This window comes from Nerophis lumbriciformis, linkage group LG10, assembly GCF_033978685.3.
Source record: "Nerophis lumbriciformis linkage group LG10, RoL_Nlum_v2.1, whole genome shotgun sequence".
Taxonomy (NCBI): domain Eukaryota; kingdom Metazoa; phylum Chordata; class Actinopteri; order Syngnathiformes; family Syngnathidae; genus Nerophis; species Nerophis lumbriciformis.
In genome coordinates this window covers 32,289,148-32,310,691 of record NC_084557.2, presented here as the reverse complement: position 1 = coordinate 32,310,691, position 21,544 = coordinate 32,289,148, and the positions used below count along the sequence as shown (strand labels likewise).

At 36.5% G+C, this 21,544-nt stretch overlaps 1 protein-coding gene across 4 annotated transcripts in view; it reads right to left on the bottom strand.

The window, feature by feature from the left end:
* The window catches only part of kiaa1549la (KIAA1549-like a), a 293,945-nt gene that overhangs the window by 40,139 nt on the left and 232,262 nt on the right, over window positions 1–21,544 (bottom strand). For all 4 annotated transcript variants that reach the window (XM_061969804.2, XM_061969805.2, XM_061969806.2 and 1 more), the window contains 3 exons: window positions 15,472–15,614; window positions 7,244–7,368; window positions 1,134–1,342 (listed from right to left, as the gene is read on the bottom strand). In XM_061969804.2, coding sequence (XP_061825788.2) covers window positions 1,134–1,342; window positions 7,244–7,368; window positions 15,472–15,614 — 477 coding nt within the window. The remainder of the gene's footprint in view (window positions 1–1,133; window positions 1,343–7,243; window positions 7,369–15,471; window positions 15,615–21,544) is intronic.

The window sequence follows — 21,544 nt, the reverse complement described above, 5'->3', positions numbered from 1 at the left end:
AATGGATGGCACAAAAAGCCAAAAGGCTTGTTTCCATTGTGCTAGAATAAGAAAGAAAGCAGGCAGGACTTGTTTATGCAATATTTCTAAAAACAAAACAAAACGCTGCAGTGTGGAATATTTGAGTATTTGGTAATTACAGCCTTGAATAGGTCAATAATTATTGACAATATTGATTTTGATACAGTAGACAGTAGACAAGTACAGTAGTGCACACACACATTGGTGTGTGTGTATATATATATATATATATATATATATATATATATATATATATATATATATATATATATATAATATGTATTTAATTTTATTTATTTTTTTAACAATGTCTACTGAGCTTTTTTGATTGATTGATTGATTGATTGATTGATTGAGAAGTTTATTGACATCTTAACGAATTGAATCCATGTAATGCTTTAAAAAGGCAAATGGATGGCACAAAAAGCCAAAAGGCTTGTTTCCATTGTGCTAGAATAAGAAAGAAAGCAGGCATGACTTGGTTGAGTTTATTGAGTTCACACAAGTCGTTTGTATCTATATATCTGCATAAATCCCCAGGATCAATTTCATTGCATTTCAACTACACTAATTTTATACTCATCAATGCTCTGACAAATATGCATTTTGGTTTGCTGGCGCCATCTGGTAAATAAGGGGCACCATTCCCCCAAAACAATGTTTTCTTCTTGTTTTTTTGATTGACAAGAATGAGATTCATTTGGTTTTCATGGAAAAAGTATAGTAATTAGATACTACTAATATGTAAAAAATAAAATAAAATGGGTTTTTGTTTTGTCCTAATTTTTTTCATATTGTCGTCAAAGTGCATTTCCATTTTACTGTAATAACAGTGGTTAACTTCTTGTTACACTTGAATTGTTATAGCACAGTCTGAATGTGTGTATACTGTTTATGTTTATATCCTATTCTAAACATGTTACAATCATAATCACACAACAACCCCCCACCCCCCAAAACATTTTTAGAAATTTGAGACCGCTAGCATTCAAACAAAACAATGATATCACATAAGGAACACATGTGACACCCCAGGTTTGCACAAGGGTTAATTGAACCAAATATGGTCTATGTTGAATACATTTGTACTATATGTCTTGACAATGTCTCACCTTTTATGACATCCGGCGAAGGAGGCCCTCTTCTCCTCGGCTGTCATTGGTTCCTTAACTCCGTTGTTATGTCGACTGTGCCGACCATATCCATGGCTCCCACTCTCCGAAAGGGAGAACTCTCCGTAACCCTTCCTACGGGCTTTCTGCCGCAGTTTGTGTCTGTAGTGTTCGATGTCAGACTTTGGCTTAAGCCCGCCATGATTTGCCTGTAGAACAGGTATGAATATGATATTATTACGCAATATACTATACATGTAATTTGATGGACAGTGATGTAACAATACTAACAAACACAGGATGGCTTTTGTGGTAAAACATTTAAAGGATTAGAAAGAGAACCATTTATTAATGATGTGATTGATATTAATTAATTATCTGTCTGTTGTATTGTCAAAGCGTTCACAAATAAGTTGTTACAAAAAAAGTTTTGTTTGCCTAAAATCTTGTATTTTACTTTCCTTATCAAAAGTATTTGGATCTGCAAAACCGTATGGGGTGCCAAATGTAGAAGTTCAGTCACACTTTTCTAGCGGATATATTTCTCAGAATTAACTCACTTTTGTCAGATTACGCTAATTTTCATCACATTTAAGTTTAAATTAAATGTTGACTCTAAAAACTATATCTAAATCTTAAATCTAAACCTACATGTTAAATCTAAACCTTACTGTTAAATCTAAATCTAAATGTAAGCACTACATGTTAAATGTGAGCGCTAAATGTTAGATCTAAACCTAAATGTTAAATCTAAACCTAAATGTTAAATCTAAATGTAAATATGAGTGCTAAATGTTCATTCTAACCCTAAATGTTACATCTACATGTTAAATCTAAATCTAAAGATTAAATCTAAATCTGAGCGTTAAATGTTACATCGAAACCTAAATGTTGAATCGAAACCTAAATGTTGAATCTAAATCTTAAATCTGAATGTGAGTACACTGCAAAAAGTCAGTGTTCAAAAACAAGAAAAAAAACTACAAAAATTAGGGGTATTTTATTTGAACTAAGCAAAATTATCTGCCAATAGAACAAGAAAATTCGGCTTATCAAGACTTTCCAAAACAAGTAAAATTAGCTAACCTCAATGAACCCAAAAATACCTTAAAATAAGTATATTCTCACAAATAAAAAGTGCACTTTTCTTGGTAGAAAAAAAAAAGAGACCTTTTTGCTCAATATGTTGAAAAATATTCTTAAATTAAGTAAATGCTATTGTCATTATCTTGACATAATGATATGCATCATGATTTTTTTTTTCATGCTTGAAGTAAGAAATTATTACTTTAAAAAAGTAGTTTTATACTTGTGAGTGTTGATGACACAGCTTTGCAACAGTTGATATTCTAGTTTCAAGCATGTTTTACTCAACATAGGTCATCAAATCTCATCTACAGGCTGTAATATCTTACTGAGATCATTTAGGACCAAAACCCTTAAAACAAGTAAAACACTCTAACATAAAATATGCTTAGTGAGAAGAATTATCTTATCAGACAGAAAATAAGCAAATATCACCCTTATTTGAGATATTTAATCTTACTTACATTTCAGTTTTTGCAGTGTACTACATGTTAAATCTAAACCTAAATGTTAAATCTAAACTTGAGCACTAGATGTTAAATCTAAACGTAAATGTTGAATCTAAACCTAAACCTTAAATCGGAATCTAAATCTAAATCTAAATGTGAGCACTAAGTTTCTTGCCAAGTGTAAAGATGAATATTTATAGGAAGCCAATATTCCACCAATCCGACGCCTCTTAGCCGCAAAGCCGCTCCCACATCTCTGCCTCTTAGTGTAGACACTCCTAACCCTTTCTGACTGCGGAAGAAGGAAATATGACGGATGCTTAATGACAAAAAATGCCAATAAAGTTGCATAATTAAAAAAAATGCTTGCTCCAAACATGTGCACTGCAAAAACTGAAATCTAAGTAAGATTAAATATCTCAAATAAGGGTGATATTTGCTTATTTTCTGTCTGATAAGATACTTCTTCTCACTAAGCAGATTTTATGTTAGAGTGTTTTACTTGTTTTAAGGGTTTTGGTCCTAAATTATCTCTGTAAGATATTACAGCTTGTAGCTGAGATTTTATGACCTATATTGAGTAAAACATGCTTGAAACTAGAATATCAACTGTTGTAAAGCTGTGTCATTACAATCACAAGTATAAAACTACTTTTTTAAAGTAATCATTTCAATCATGATGCCGAGCGCATATCATTATGTCAAGATAATGGCACTAGCATTTACAAACGCCGTTTCCGTATGAGTTGGGAAATTGTGTTAGATGTAAATATAAACGGAATACAATGATTTGCAAATCCTTTTCAACCCATATTCAGTTGAATGCACTACAAAGACAAGATATTTGATGTTCAAACTCATAAACTTTTTTTTTTTTTTTTGCAAATAATAATGAACTTAGAATTTCATGGCTGCAACACGTGCCAAAGTAGTTGGGAAAGGGCATGTTCACCACTGTGTTACCCTTCTGGGTGTTGTTGATAAACTTTTTTTCGCCTTGCATAGGAGAGTTTTAACTTGCACTTACAGATGTAGCGACCAACTGTAGTTACTGACAGTGGGTTTCTGAAGTGTTCCTGAGCCCATGTGGTGATATCCTTTACACACTGATGTCGCTTGTTGATGCAGTACAGCCTGAGGGATTGAAGGTCACGGGCTTAGCTGCTTACGTGCAGTGATTTCTCCAGATTCTCTGAACCCTTTGATGATATTACGGACCGTAGATGGTGAAATCCCTAAATTCCTTGCAATAGCTGGTTGAGAAAGGTTTTTCTTAAACTGTTCAACAATTTGCTCACGCATTTGTTGACAAAGTGGTGACCCTCGCCCCATCCTTGTTTGTGAATGACTGAGCATTTCATGGAATCTACTTTTATACCCAATCATGGCACCCACCTGTTCGCAATTAGCCTGTTCACCTGTGGGATGTTCCAAATAAGTGTTTGATGAGCATTCCTCAACTTTATCAGTATTTATTGCCACCTTTCCTAACTTCTTTGTCACGTGTTGCTGGCATCAAATTCTAAAGTTAATGATTATTTGCAAAAAAAAAAAATGTTTATGAGTTTGAACATCAAATATGTTGTCTTAGTCGCATATTCAATTGAATATGGGTTGAAAATGTTTTGCAAATCATTGTATTCCGTTTATATTTACATCTAACACAATTTGATGTTCGAGTGTTTTACTTGTTTAAAGGGTTTTGGTCCTAAATGATCTCAGTAAGATATTACAGCTTGTTGCTGAGATTTTATGACCTATATTGAGTAAAACATGCTTGAAACTAGAATATCAAGTGTTGCAAAGCTGTGTCATCAACACTCACAAGTATAAAACTACTTTTTTAAAGTAATAATTTCTTACTTCAAGCATGAAAAAAAATCATGATTTTGACACAACTGTGTCTCATAGTTAAAACAGATGACAGCCAAATGGACTTTTCTTTTTTTTTCTTTCAATGAAACAATAGAAAATATGTACTCATTTTGTTATTAGTGAGAATAAACTTATTTTAAGGTATTTTTGGATTCGTTGAGGTTAGCTAATTTTACTTGTTTTGGAAATTCTTGACAAGCCAAATTTTCTTGTTCCCTCTTGTTCTATTGGCAGATAATTTTGCTTAGTTCAAATAAAATACCCCTTTTTTTGTATTTTTGTTTCTTGTTTTTGAACACTGACTTTTTGCAGTGTGAGGGAGAGGCAGAGGTGGGTTTAGAGGCGTTGGATTGGTGGAATAATGACATCCTATTAATATTAATCTTTACACTTGGCAAGAGATTAAGCGCTCACATTTAGATTTACAATTTAACATTTAGGTTTAGATTTCAAATTTAGTACTCTTATTTAGATTTAGGATTTAGGTTTGGATTTAAAACGTCGGTTTAGATTTAAAATGTCGGTTTAGATTTAACATTTAGCACTCACGTTTAACATCACCCCCTCACATTTAGATTTAGACTCAACACTTAGGTTTAGATTCAACATTTATCCCTCACATTTAGACTTAAGATTTATATTTAACATATAGATTTAGATTTAACATTTAGGTTTAGATTCACATTTAGCTCTCACATTTAGATTTAAGATTTATATTTAACATTTAGATGTATATTTAACATTTAGGTGTATATTTAACATTTAGGTTTATATTTAACACTTAGGTTTAGATTTAACATTTAGGTTTAGTTTAAACATTTAGGTTTAGATTCAACATTTAGCGCTCACATTTAGATTTGAGATGTATATTCAACATTTAGATTTAGATTCAAAATGTAGGTTTATATTTAATACTGAGGTTTAGATTCAACATTTAGGTTTAGATTTAAGATTTAGCGTTCACATTTAGATTTAGATTTAAGATTTAGGCTTTGATTTGAAGTTTAGGTTTAGATTCAACATTTAACACTCACATTTAACATCTCGCTCTCACATTTAGGTTTAGATTTAACATATAGGTTTAGATTTAAGATTTATGTTTAGATTTAACATACATTTATATTTAAGATTTAGGTTTAGATTTGATATTTAGATATAATATTTAGAGTCAACATTTAATTAGGGACCGCAATGTCCCTTTGGGACAGAGGACCCTATTGTAACTGTAAGGTTTTATTATTATTATTCCGCCGCCTCTTTGAGCTGTAATTTGACCCCCTTAACATGCTTCAAAACTCACCATAATTGACACACACATCAGGACTGGCAAACATTGCCATCTAATAAAAAAACCAAACCCCAAAACTCAAAATTGCGCTCTAGCGCACCCTAGGGAAAACACAGACAAAACTGCTTGTAACTTCCGTTAGAAATGTCGTAAAGACATGAAACAAAAACCCCTATGTAGGTCTGACTTAGACCTAGAATTCATACACTAACATTCTTCAGCAAAAATCTACAGGAAGTTTGCAATTCCCCTTTCTAAACAAAAAGTTAGTAAAAACAGTCACTTTTGCCTTTTTGAGCTGTAATTTGACCCCCTTAACATGCTTCAAAACTCACCAAACTGGACACACACATCAGGACTGGCAAAAATTGCGATCTAATAAAAAAATCCAACCCCAAAACTCAAAATTGCGCTCTAGCGCCCCCTAGGAAGAAAACACAGAAACAACTGCTCCTCGGAAGAAAACTCAGACAAAACTGCCTGCAACTTCCAGTTGAAACAAAAACCTCTATGTAGGTCTCACCTAGACCTACATTTCATATATTGACAACCCCCAGCAAAAATCAACAGGAAGCTTGCAATTCCCCCTTCAAAACAAAAGTTTTGTAAAAACCGGTCACCTTTTTTCAAACATTATCTCATCTGAGCGCGTTTGTCGTGTCGGCTTCAAACTAGTACAGGAGAGAGATTGAACCCTTCTGATTAAAAGTTGACCAAAGAGTTTTAATTACTGCTCCGGTTTGGATTTTATGTGCCGTCAAAGTTGGTCCCGTCCATCGCTGCTTGCAGCTTTAATTTAAACTTAAATCTGATGAAAATGAGCCAAATCTGAGAAAAGTGAGTTAAACCTGAGAAATATATCTGCCAGAAAAGTGTGACTGAACATCCACATTCGGCACCCCATAATACATAGCCCCGTTTTACTTGGTATCGGATCAATACCAACATTTTCAGTATTGCCCACCCATACTGCGGCATGTATAATATGGTACGTGACATCTTGGCTGTTGCAACTATTTGGCAGATAAACTACAACATTAAAGACCCTCGACAGTTCTTTTCCAGGATAATGACAACATACTGAGAAATAAAGAGTCATCACAGTAAATTGCTGCCCGTGCTGCAGACAAACGAGGCTAAAGTGTGAAAGATGACAGACTGGGAAGGGAGGAAAGTGACAGGAAGCGATTAAATCGGAAGGCAGAGTGTTTTGTTGCAATAACCACTTCATTCATCAGCTGTGCAAAGATGCTGGGAGGATGCTTCAGTACACAAGTGGGCCGGATGACAGAGGCCTATTACGATATTTCACCTCCAAATCAAAGACAAATACTGTACGTATGTACACATCAATACAAAAGTGCCAGGCCGAGTGGATTCAAGTGTTTACGTGTTGAGACGTGCAGTCTTACCTCGCCATTAACGATGACAGAGTCTTGGCTGTGAGAAGAGGATGAGGGGTAGGAATACGTTGGTTGTGCTGTCAAGGGTTTGATGGTTATAAGCCGTAAAGATCCTGTATGATCTTCATATGGGTCTGTGAGGAGGAAAAGGATGAAGGTTAGCTGTCCCCTCCAGGCTGCTGGGATGTTACAGTCAGAACCATAGCAATGATGCCACATCGATTTGTCAAAATACCACCGTTACACTGCAAAAAGTCCGTGTTCAAAAACAAGAAAAAATAATACAAAAATAAGGCTATTTTATTTGAACTAAGCAAAATTTTCTGCCAATAGACAAGAAAATTTGGCTTGTCAAGACTTTCCAAAACAAGTCAAATTAGCTAACCTCAAGGAACCCAAAAATACCTTAAAAGAAGTATATTCTCACTAAAAAAACTTTTCCTCGTAGAAAAAAAAGAGACCTTTCTGCTCAATATGTTGAAAAATATTCTTAAATGAAGTAAATGCTAGTGCCATTATCTTGACATAATGATATGCGCTCGGCATTACATTTCTTGAAACCAGCAAACTTATACTAAAAACTAGTTTATTGTTCTTAATGGAAAGGCAACAAGGCAACCGCTTGTTACTCTCGGGGTTTCCTAGCCGCTCAGGCAAATCATATTGTCTAAAAATGCATTTTTCCATCGATAACATGACATCATCGCGCCAAGTGCGTGCTCTTTCAGTCAATTAGAGCGCATATATACAGCCCGGCCCCCAGCCAAAAATGTTTTAATTGTAATTTTGAAGAGTTTATCTGAATGTGCATGAACTATTTCTGTTCAAAATCGTTAGAAATGTCACATGTTAAATGTTTAATTAACTGTCAGTTTACTGTACTGTGCCAACTGTACTACTATATGAGTACGTATTTTCTATTGTTTCATTGAAAATAAAACAGCAAAGTCCATTTGGCTGTCATCTGTTTTAATTATGAGACAAAATTGTGTCAAAGTCATGATTTTTTTTTTTCATGCTTGAAGGAAGAAATTATTACTTTAAAAAAGTAGTTTTATACTTGTGAGTGTTGATGACACAGCTTTGCAACAGTTGATGTTCTAGTTTCAAGCAGGTTTTACTCAATATAGGTCATAAAATCTCAGCAACAAGCTGTAATATCTTACTGAGATCATTTAGGACCAAAACACTTAAAACAAGTAAAACACTCTAACATCAAATCTGCTTGGTGAGAATAATTATCTTATCAGACAGAAAATAAGCAAATATCACCCATATTTGAGATATTTAATCTTACTTAGATTTCAGTTTTTGCAGTGTACTTGATGACGCATATCGTGTTTTACAATAAAAATATATGGACACAAAACCAAGAGCATCAGAAGTGTACTTACACAATTTGAATATATAGAGTAAAAGAAAGAAAAGTTATAATATTCTAAAACTTGGGTTGTCCCAAATAGCAAAAAAACAACAACAACGTTGCATTTAAAAATCTCCCATATGAGCTCCGATACAAGCAGTCCTGCAACGTGTTCACTTGTGCAAAGCCGGACAGTTAACATCTAAATGTATCAGTGAAGTCGTTTACAAAAAAGTTAACACGGTAGGCTATAGGCTAGTAGGAGTTAGCAGCTACACAACAGCTAAGCACAAAACAGTACACAAGCTAGCCGGACTGTCTGTAATAAGTGTCCTTAGTTGCGCAATATTGCATTCTAAAACACCGTATTTGTAATATGAACAAGTACCAAATAAATGTATTTGCATATTACTCACAAAATACAAAGTATCTAAAGCAGAAGTATATTAGAAAGTATTTGTGGAGGGGGGCGTGGCCTGCGGGCCTGCCGCGGAGCGGGGTGTGCCAGGGCCGGTTTTGAAACACAGCTGATAGGTGATTAAATTGCCAAGCTGGGGTTTGTTATCTAATTAGTGGCAGCCGGGCAGAGACACGTTGTTGGGAGTTGGAGTTGGAGATAGAGAGAGAGAGAGAGAGAGAGCACGCACTGAGACACACGGGACTGAAAAGTCGTAAATATATTGCTGGAAAGCACGTCATACTTGTGTATGAAAAATAAAAGACTTGCTCCAACCTGTCTACCGGGCTCACGAGAGATCTGTCGGCACCAGGAGAACCCTCCCCCACTCAGAGACGTTCACAGTATTCAGCAACAAACATGTCCGCATCATTTCATTTACTGCGCCATTACCTTAAACTAATTAATTATTGTGACCACCAAACAAATTAATACTCCACTTGTGGTACTCGTTTTTGTGTTATTCATATTTCTGTAGTCCTGCATATATTAAGTTAAATTCATTATTTGTTTTTTGATGAATACTTGGGCCTACTGCGCTACTGCAGTTTGGTTTTGGTCATTATAGCTTTGGTAGCCAATTGTGTGTTATTTATATATTTCACATATTTCATATATGATATAACTTATATATTGCATACAAAAGTTAATTTTTTTTTTTTTAAATACAAAAAGTCATTTACAGCAGTGGTCCCCAACCCCCGGGCCGGTACCGGTCCGTGGATCGATTGGTACCGGGCCGCACAAGAAATTAAAAAAAAAAAAATATATATATATATATATATATATCTATATATATATATATATATATATATATATATATATTTTTTATTTTTTTTATTTTTTTTTTATATTAATTTTAAAATTAAATCAACATAAAAAACACAATATACACTTACAATTAGTGCAATTAGTGCACTCATGAATTAATTAACGTGGACTCCGACTAAATTAAACAAGTTGAAAATCTTATTCGGGTGTTACCATTTAGTGGTCAATTGTACGGAATGTGTACTGTACTGTGCAATCTACTAATAAAAGTTTCATTCAATCAATCAATCAATCGTGTAAATAAAAACTTCTCCCTATCGGCGTATCTGTACTGTAAAGTTAAAATTTGAAAAAAAAAAGAAGTCTAAGTCTAAGTATTATGGATACCCCCAAACAATGTTCCCTCTAATTTTCCATCTGATTTGCAAGTGTGCAATTTGTTGTGATATCATGCACTGTGTTGGTTTTGTTCTTTGAACAAGGTGATGTTCATGCACGGTTCATTTTGTGCACTATTAAAAAAAACATAACTTTGTCTTGAATTTGAAAAAAAAACAAAAAAACATTTTATTTTTCACTAAAGAAGGGTTCGGTGAATGTGCGTATGAAACTGGTGGGGTTCGGTACCTCCAACAAGGTTAAAAACCACTGAGCTAAAGTCATAGAGACGTTTCTTAAGCGCAAAAATTATGACTAAAGTGGTGAAGCTGTTTTTTCATTGTATTGTATTTTTGTTGACAGTTTAGTTAAGAAACATAAGTATTATTATTTATTTTGTTCATTTTGGCACTACATAATTCAATGTAGATGTATTTTTCGTCGGTTTTGTATGAGTCCTGGATCCCTATGTATGGTTGGGCCATGATCTCAAAAAGGTTAAGAACCCCTGATTTAAATAATAGTGCTATCCACTACAACCCATTAAAAAGTGACATTGACAATTAACTAGTTTATGATATTCATGTGGAGATCAAGATTCAAGATTCAAGATGCTTTACTGTTGTCCATTCTTTAACATGTACAAGACACATAAGAACTGAAATTTCATTTTCCGCACAGTCCCTCTAAGAGCAGACATACGTTACAAGGGGACAAGACGGGACTGCCAAAGGATCAGCCACTTACGACGCTCCTTAAAAAAGGTGGGAAAAAGGTGACATTGGGAAAGGGGGAAGAGTAAAAAAAAATATCAGTCTAAGGCTGGACCCTCAGGAGGTGTCCAGACTGAGTCTGAGGAAAAAACCTCACATAGCATGGCACACATAAACATGATACATGTAATCAAAACAACTCGCAACAGAGGGGGGGGATTTGGGACCCTGGAGGCCGGTTGCCGCTATAAAGCGCTACTCAGCCATCCACAACCCCGGAGGAATTAAGCAGGGGTGAAGGCGTTGATTGGGGGAGGGGCGGGTGCGTGCATGTATGCCCAATTAACTTGGGTGAGATGTTGACAATCTGCTAATTTAGCGTTACCTTTTTGGGAATTGCTCAGATAGCTGCATGGCAAGGTACAATTGATGGGATGCACAACTCAACAAGAACAGAACAGGCCTGAAAGTTTGATGGTTGAAGACTTATGAGTTGTGTTGGATATTACTGTAATGAATGGTCTTATGTGACTGCCTTTAATAAGCAATAAGAAGAAATAAGTTTGTTTGTCACATTAAATGCTACATTTGGAGTTGGAGCAATTGGTGTTCATAACATAGTACACTGCAGCGCACTGTGGCAGTTTTTTATTTACTTTATCAGCGCTGGGTCCGCACTTCTATTTTGGAATTATTAATTGCTTAGTCTGATGACAGCAATTTCCTGCATCCAATTTCCTCGCGTCATCCCAATTTCTGTTCAACTTCTGTCCGCTTTCTGAACAGCAGTGAGAGAATGAGACAATTACTCAGCCTCTTCCCTCCTTTGGGTATTCATTCATTTGCTTGTATAAACACTGTAAATCACACAAATCACAGGGAACATTGGCACGCTGAGGTAGAAAACATGAACAGTGACAATGAAAATTACCCCCCCCAAAAGAGAAGGTCTCCAAACAATATCCACACAATAAAATCAGAGCCTGACCAGATAAAAAAAAGAGCCATCTGTTGATGAGGCCCATAAAGGTCAAAGTATAAAAGTCTATGATTTTCAGTCTTTTATTATTGTCAGCTAAAACTGCAAAAACAATGATCAATCTATACTAGTTTATAATTTCATTTTAGACTAGTTTTAAGTCTCACTGTATTCTACTGGAATATTAATGTTGCAGTACAATGGGGAAAGGGACTGCACTGAGACAGGGGCGTTGATATTCGGAAGAGTGTTTATTAAACACCAGGATATGACGTGTGTATCTAATCTAAATACATGGTGTGAAACTATGTGATGGGATTAACTGGTGAGTTGTTACCGGGAAGTGATGAAGGTGCGTGTTGTGAGAGAGGCGGAAGTCCAGAGAGGGAAAGGCAAACTCGGAGGTCCATGGGCAGGTGAGAGGTCAACTCTCTAATAACTAAAGTTCCGTGGGTGAATTATGTAAACCCACTACACTGGTAGTTTTTAGCGCTTCCATAGTGAGATATAGGTTAGAACTAGTGTTATCCGAAACCGATATTTTTTTCTAAATAAAGGGGACCACAAAAAATGTCATTATTGGCTTTATTTGAACATATTTTACATTAAACATATGTTTCTTATTGCAATAAAATAGTGAACATACTAGACAACTTGTCTTTTATTAGTAAGTAGGCAAACAAAGGCTCCTAATTAGTCTGCTGACATATGCAGTAACATATTGTGTCATTTTCCATTCTATTATTTTGTCAAAATTAGGGATGTCCGATAATGGCTTTTTGCCGATATCCGATATTCCGATATTGTCCAACTCTTTAATTACCGATACCGATATCAACCGATACCGTTATCAACCGATATATACAGTCGTAGAATTAACACATTATCATGCCTAATTTAGACAACCAGGTATGGTGAAGATAAGGTACCTTTTAAAAATAATAATAAAATAAGATAAATAAATCAAAAACATTTTATTGAATAAAAAAGAAAGTAAAACAATATAAAAACAGTTACATAGAAACTAGTAATTAATGAAAATTAGTCAAATTAACTGTTAAAGGTTAGTACTCTGCGATGAGGTAGCGACTAGTCCAGGGTGTACCCCGCCTTCCGCCCGATTGTATCTGAGATAGGCTCCAGCGCCCCCCACTATACCAAAGGGAATAAGCGGTAGGAAATGGATGGATGGATGGAGGTTAGTACTATTAGTGGACCAGCAGCACGCACAATCATGCGTGCTTACGGACTGTATCCCTTGCAGACTGTATTGATATATATTGATATATAATGTAGGAACCAGAATATTAATAACAGAAAGAAACAACCCTTTTGTGTTAATGAGTGTAAATGGGGGAGGGAGGTTTTTTTGGGTTGGTGCACTAATTGTAAGTGTATCTTGTGTTTTTTATGTTGATTTAAAAAAAAAAAAAAAAAAAAAAAAACGATACCGATAATAAAAAAAACGATACCAATAATTTCCGATATTACATTTTAAAGCATTTATCGGCCGATAATATCGGCAGGCCGATATTACCAGACATCTGTACAAAATTATTAAGGACAAGTGGTAGAAAATGAATTATTAATCTACTTGTTAATTTACTGTTAATATCTGCTTTCTTTCTCTTTTAACATGTTCTATCTACACTTCTGTTAAAATGTAATAATAATGTATCCTTCTGTTGTTTGATACTTTACATTAGTTTTGGATGATACCACAAATGTGGGTATCAATCCGATACCAAGTCGTTACAGGATCATACATTGGTCATATTAAAGTCCTCATGTGTCCAGGGACGCATTTCCTGAGTTTATAAACATAATATACAATTTTTAAAAACGAAAGAAGATTTTGTAACGCCCCAACCACGCCCCGTGTTTGGGGCCGGGGCGTGGTTAAGAGGGGAGGAGTATATTTACAGCTAGAATTCACCAAGTCAATTATTTCATATATATATATATATATATATATATATATATATATATATATATATATATATATATATATATATATATATATATATATATATATATAAAAGGAATAAGCGGTAGAAAATGGATGGGATGGATATATATATATATATATATATATATATATATATATATATATATATATATATATATATATATATAAGAAATACTTGACTTTCAGTGAATTCTAGCTATGCATATGTGTGTATATATATATATATATATATATATATATATATATATATATATATATATATATATATATATATATATATATATATATATATATATATATATATATATATGTATAAATAAATAAGAGAAATACTTGAATTTCAGTGTTCATTTATTTACACATATACACACACATAACACTCATCTACTCATTGTTGAGTTAAGGGTTGAATTGTCCATCCTTGTTCTATTCTCTGTCACTATTATTCTAACCATGCTGAACACCCTCTCTGATGATGCATTCTGCTTCGTCTCCCTGTTGTGTGCGCAGTTGTGCACTGCACTCTCTAAAAGCCGTAGATGTTATTGTCACATATGCATGTACAGTAGATGGCAGTATTGTCCTGTTTAAGAGTGTCACAACATTGCTGTTTACGGCAGACGAACTGCTTTACGGTAGACGAAAACGTGACTGCTGTTGTGTGTTGTTACCGCGCTGGGAGGACGTTAATGAAACTGCCTAACAATAAACCCACATAAGAAACCAAGAACTCGCCCTCGATCATTCTACAGTTACTATGTGATTGGGCAGGCACGCTGTTTATATTGTGGGAAAGCGGACGTGAAAACAGGGTATTGACACGTCACTCAGGTCCGCATGGAGCTGGAGGGGGCGTGGCCTCCAGCTCCGCCTGAATTTCGGGAGATTTTCGGGAGAAAATTTATCCCGGGAGGTTTTCGGGAGAGGCGCTGATTTTCGGGAGTCTCCCGGAAAATCCGGCAGGGTTGGCAAGTATGACGGTAGTCCAAACAACTATAAGGCACACTGTCGATTTTTGAGAAAATTAAAGGATTTTAAGTGCGCCTTATAGTCAGAAAAATTCTGTAAATTAATTTCAATGGGTGACAATTTGAGATACGAGTGTTTTGAGTAACAAGCTCAGAACCAATGAAACACTTCCTACAACTGTGAAGTAAGCCACTACTACCAAGACTAATGTAAGAGCGAGTAATGATGTTTCATTGGAATCGACCTCAGGAGTACACAGAGCGTGTCACCGCGAGGTTACTTAATGTTGCATGATGCAGCAGCCGGCTGACTCACGGTATGCATGATTGTTCTCAATGCACTTCATTAGTTCACAGGAATTATCCTCAAGGGCGAGATGTCATCAAATGAGAATGTTGGCAAGACAAGTGTAACAAATGTGTGTGCATGGTGGGCCAGTGTACATACTGATTACTATATAATTAGCAGCCTACTGTCGTGGGCAGAAATATGAGGGGATGAAGACTTTCTCACCATCTGTCCCTCACGCTCTCTTTTTTTCTTAATCACTTTTCTTTCCTCCACTCTCACATATGCCTCAACTTTATATATGTTTTAAAAAAAAATTCCCCCATGGTGTCCCTCACCCGCCTCCTTACCATTGGTGTTTTTCTTGTGCAGATCCTCCTTGCCGTTCTTGCAGCTGCCACCAGTGGCCGTCTTCCGGGCTGAGGAGCTCTTGCTGGCGTTCAGCTTCCCGGAGCTGTTACTCGACATTGAACCATCCTCGCTTGGCAACCGCCTGCGGTAGCCATGGCAACAGAGAGAGGTATGGGAAGACAGGGGGGGGAGGGAGAGTTTTTGAGTCTCGGCATGGGCACAAACAAGGCAACAAGTCATAAGAAATAAACAATATGTGCATTTTTAGACACTTTTTTTCCCGGTGTTGAGATTTAAAGGCTCTCTATTTACATTTACAAATTCTTCATGAAGCTAACTTTTATTCAGTTCCTTTAAGAGATATTGAAGGTTTTTTTTTTGCCACAGTAGGCATCACCTTTTGTTGCAGAGAAAGCAGTAAATTATAGAAGAGCCTGTTTCAGGGACAAACCTTTTGTATTCGTTTTCTGCCTCGGCAGCACTAGTCACACACATTTATGAACACACAAACACACACATGCATGAAGAACACACTGCCTTGAGGCATGTAAGCCACAGTAGGTACACAATGTGACAGGAACACCCACAGGTGCTTTGACGTGCACAGATTCTCCAATTCAGACATTAGTTCCACTGGCAAGGCTAACATGTAGAGAAATACACAAACACACACTGTGTGGAGTTCAATACAGTCGAGTCACATTTTAGGTCATGTGGTCAAAGTCCCGGAGGGAAAAAAAAAAGCTCTGTGTAAAATTGTCGGAAGAATAACAAGTTTATTGTTATTTCCTTTGTGATTGTGGCTCCATGTCTTCTACTTTGATAACAATTATCTGTGTCTCTCCCTTTTGCTGCTGAGACAAGTGAACGATCAATGGTTGAAAAGATGGCTTTGTGATTCAGTCACACATTATGTTTACATGGCTCTCAGGAACAGCAAACATAAAAACAAAATATTCCAAGGGATAAACCGTGATTGGGTATTGACATCTTCTGGCATTGACTCTAAAAGTCAGGATAACACATATAGTCGGGACTATAGGACAAAACAATTTTGCCAAGCGTTGAACACTGCGGCTTACTTGTTTATAATGTATATTTTCTGCTGGATCTACTCTCTATTTTATGCTGCAGCTGTTACATATACTGTAATATTGTACATGGTAAGTGGGATTTGTTATACAATATAATACAATAATATATCAGTATTTATTATATACTGTATATAAAATATGTAAATATTACATATATGTTATACTTTATATTGCTACTCTGGTACATTTTTAGTCTACTCAATACCTTTTGTTTTTGCCCTCTTTTTTGCCCTTGTGTGCATTATCATTTCCATCCTTACCCTTTCCATCCTTTGTAACTGAACTACTGTGTGGAACAATTTGCCTTGTGGATCAATAAGAATTCTCATTGGCATTGAAAGTAAGCAGGTTTTTAAAGGCCTACTGAAACCCACTACTACCAACCACGCAGTCTGATAGTTTATATATCAATGATGAAATCTTAACATTGCAACACATGCCAATACGGCCGGGTTAGCTTACTAAAGTGCAATTTTAAATTTCGCGTGAAATATCCTGCTGAAAATGTCTCGGTATGATGACGTCAGCGCGTGACGTCACGGATTGTAGAGGACATTTTGGGACAGCATGGTGGCCAGCTATTAAGTCGTCTGTTTTCATCGCAAAATTCCACAGTATTCTGGACATCTGTGTTGGTGAATCTTTTGCAATTTGTTCAATGAACAATGGAGACAGCAAAGAAGAAAGCTGTAGGTGGGAAGCGGTGTATTGCAGCCGACTGCAGCAACACAAACACAGCCGGTGTTTCATTGTTTACATTCCCGGAAGATGACAGTCATGCTTTACCATTGGCCTGTGGAGAACTGGGACAACAGAGACTCTTACCATGAGGACTTTGAGTTGGATGCGCAGACACGGTACCGTGAGTACACATGCAGCTGCGGCTTCCAAACATTTGATCGCTTGCCCGTGCGTGCCGCTATGTGCATGTGACGTACGTAACTTTAGGGAAATATATGTGCTGTATGAACTTTGGGGAGGTGAACGGTACTTTGGGCTGTGGGATTGAGTGTGTTGTGCAGGTGTTTGAGTTGTATTGGCGGGTTATATGGACGGGAGGGGGCAGGTGTTTGTTATGCGGTATTCATTTGTGGCATATTAAATATAAGCCTGGTTGTGTTGTGGCTAATAGACTATTGTGTTTATTTACTGTTTTAGTCATTCCCAGCTGAATATCAGGTCCCACCCGCCTCTCACAGCATTTTCCCGATCTGAATCGCTCCCACTGCGCTCTAGTCCTTCACTCTTACTTTCCTCATCCACAAGTCTTTCATCCTCGCTCAAATTAATGGGGAAATCGTCGCTTTCTCGGTCCAAATCGCTCTCGCTGCTGGTGGCCATGATTGTAAACAATGTGCAGATGTGAGGAGCTCCACAACCTGTGACGTCACGCTACTCGTCTGCTACTTCCGGTACAGGCAAGGCTTTTTTATCAGCGACCAAAAGTTGCGAACTTTATCGTCGATGTTCTCTACTAAATCCTTTCAGCAAAATTATGGCAATATCGTGAAATGATCAAGTATGACACATAGAATGGACCTGCTATCCCCGTTTAAATAAGAAAATCGCATTTCAGTAGGCCTTTAAAAGGAAAGTAATATTTTATCTGAGTCTGTAAATTAGTTTGCTTGTTGATGATTTTTGTTTGGTTTTTTATTCTGTAGTTATATATATATGGTAATTATTATTCTGTGACTGTAAATTGTTTGCTTGTTTTCTTATTGATGCTTTTATTTTTTTCTGTATTGTGTAGTTATAATTATATGCTTTTACTTGTAATTGTATTGAGTTTGTGGACCCCAGGAAGACTAGTGGGTTGTTGTGGCAACCAGCTAATGGGGATCCTTAATAAAATTAAAAATCAAAATCAAATAAAGTTTGTATAAGTCTAAGTCTAGATCTAAGTTATACTAAGTTATTCCCGGGCGCGGCCACCGCTGCTGCCCACTGCTCCCCTCACCTCCCAGGGGGTGAACAAGGGTGATGGGTCAAATGCAGAGGACAAATTTCACCACACCTAGTGTGTGTGACAATCATTGGTACTTTAACTTTAATACAAAGGTGCAGCTAATCTACGGGTTTTTCTTTGCTAACGGCTAATTTATGGAATGAATGAAGCAAACAAATCAAGCAACCTACTCAAATGATTCACTGTAAGAAACTGTTCACACTGCAAGTGTTCACACATTACAAGGAAGAATAAACTCGATAAACATTTTGAACTTTTTAAAAAAAGGAGAAAATCTTATTCATCTCATAAAGGATGACTAAAGATATCAATGATGTTTCTGTTTTGTTAAATGAGACGTGTTGCTGCCGTGTTACAGTACCATTTGAAAACAATTAAGCAATCTTTCGATGTGAAAAATCATGTTTTGGGGACTATGTCTCACAGCTGGCTTGGGAACCCCTCGTGATCCCACGGGGGGAGTTGGACAAAGTGGCTGGGGAGACGGAAGTCTGGGCTTCTCTGCTTAGGCTGCTGCCCCCGTAACCAGACCTCAGATAAATAAATAAATAAATAAATGGGTTGTACTTGTATAGCGCTTTTCTACCTTCAAGGTACTCAAAGCGCTTTGACACTACTTCCACATTTACCCATTCACACACACATTCACACACTGATGGAGGGAGCTGCCATGCAAGGTGCTAACCAGCACCCATCAGGAGCAAGGGTGAAGTGTCTTGCTCAGGACACAACGGACATGACGAGGTTGGTACTAGGTGGGGATTGAACCAGGGACCCTCGGGTCGCGCACGGCCACTCTTCCACTGCGCCACGCCGTCCCAATAAGGGATAAGCGGAAGAAGATGGATGGATGAATTTTTTTCTTCTAAAATTTAGTGGGTGCAGCTTATAACAGTTAGAGATGCTACCTCAGTAGAAGCATTTAAGTCCCATCTTAAAACTAATTTGTAGAGATGTCCGATTATCGGCCGATAAATGCGTTAAAATGTGATATCGGAAATTATCGGTATCGTTTTTTTTATTATCGGTATCGTTTTTTAAATTTAAAAAAAAAATTTTTTTTTATTTTTTTTATTTTTTATTAAATCAACATAAAAAACACAAGACACACTTACAATTAGTGCACCAACCCAAAAAACCTCCCTCCCCCATTTACACTCATTCACACTCATTCACACAAAAGGGTTGTTTCTATCTGTTATTAATATTCTGGTTTCTACATTATATATCAATATATATCAATACAATCTGCAAGGGATACAGTCCGTAAGCACACATGATTGTGCGTGCTGCTGGTCCACTAATAGTACTAACCTTTAATAGTTAATTTTACTCATTTTCATTAATTACTATCCATCCATCCATCCATTTTCTACCGCTTATTCCCTTCGGGGTCGTGGGGGGCGCTTGCTAGTTTCTATGTAACTGTTTTTATATTGTTGTACTTTCTTTTTTATTCAAGAAAATGTTTTTAATTTATTTATCTTATTTTATTTTATTAATGTATTTTAAAAGTACCTTATCTTCACCATACCTGGTTGTCCAAATTAGGCATAATAATGTGTTAATTCCACGACTGTATATATCGGTTGATATCAGTATCGGTAATTGAAGAGTTGGACAATATCGGAATATCGGATATCGGCAAAAAGCCATTATCGGACATCCCTACTAGTTTGTATACTCTGTCTAGCCTTTAAATAGACCCCCCTTTTAAACCAGTTGATCTGCTGCCTCTTTTCTGATCTGCCCCCCTCTACTTCGTGAAGAGGGGGGGCACAGATTAGGTAACCACAGATGAACAATGGATGGACCACTCATCTGTGCATCAGTTGGGGACGTCTCTGCGCTGCTGACCTGTCTCCACCCAAGACGATCTCCGGCTGGCCCCACTATGGACTGGACTCTCACACTATTTACTAGATCCACTCGACGTCCATTGCACCGGTCGGCCAGGGGGGGGTACCCACATCTGCGGTCCCCTCCAAGGTTTCCCTTTGTCATCCCATTGGGTTGAGTTTTTTTCTTGCCCTGATGTGGGATCTGAGCCGATGATGTCGTTGTGGCGTGTGCAGCCCTTTGAGACACTCGTGATTTAGGGCTATATAAATAAACTTTGATTGATTTATTGATTGATTATGTACTGATATGGTATGTTTTAGCATGTTAATTACAAAAGGTGTAACAAAATCTTGTTTCACAAAATGAAATTGTGACGATATTTCCTGTTTAGAGAAACACTGTCTTGCAAACAGAAGTTTTTTTGTTTTTTTTAATATTGTCAGAGGAATATCCGTCTTTTCGTGCACGAAGGATTGGATTCACACATTCAGTGTTTTGCGCACACAAATCTCGACCCGCCTCGTTCGCGTGAACCCAATATCCTGTAACGTCTCCTCTTTTGAGATGAGTGTCTCGTCACACCCCCACTACAGTAACTGCATATATTTGCTAGCAAACACATAGACTTGATGAAATGAATAAATGGATAATCCCTATAGTTTTTCCATGCTGGCTATCATATTTGTTTATAAATCATAAATTCCATCCATCTTCATCTGTTAATCCAGGGATAACCTAAAGGAATTATTGTAGATTATTACATTATTTAATATAATATTATTCAATTCTAAAGCATCACACACCAGGCCACATACATGTATCTTTGTTTGAATTAAACACACTGTAAAAAAAAATCTAAAGCTGTTTGGTGAGATAAAACGAACACGCGAGTCAACGATTCAATCAGAAAAGGGTACTGAGATGCATTTAGCTCGAGAAACCTGAAGCAGCTGGTAGCACCAGCTGGTAGTCAGACACATCTTGGGTTTCATGAGGAGATAACGTTTACAATATAAACTTTTGCTTATGTAACATCTTAACAAAGTCAATATTTAAAAGTACAACAATGGAAAGAAAAGCATTTATTCTGATTGCTTAGCAGCAACTAAGTTACATGTTCAAAATAATTGCATCAGCGTTGGTGTTTGAATAATATTCTCGTAGGGG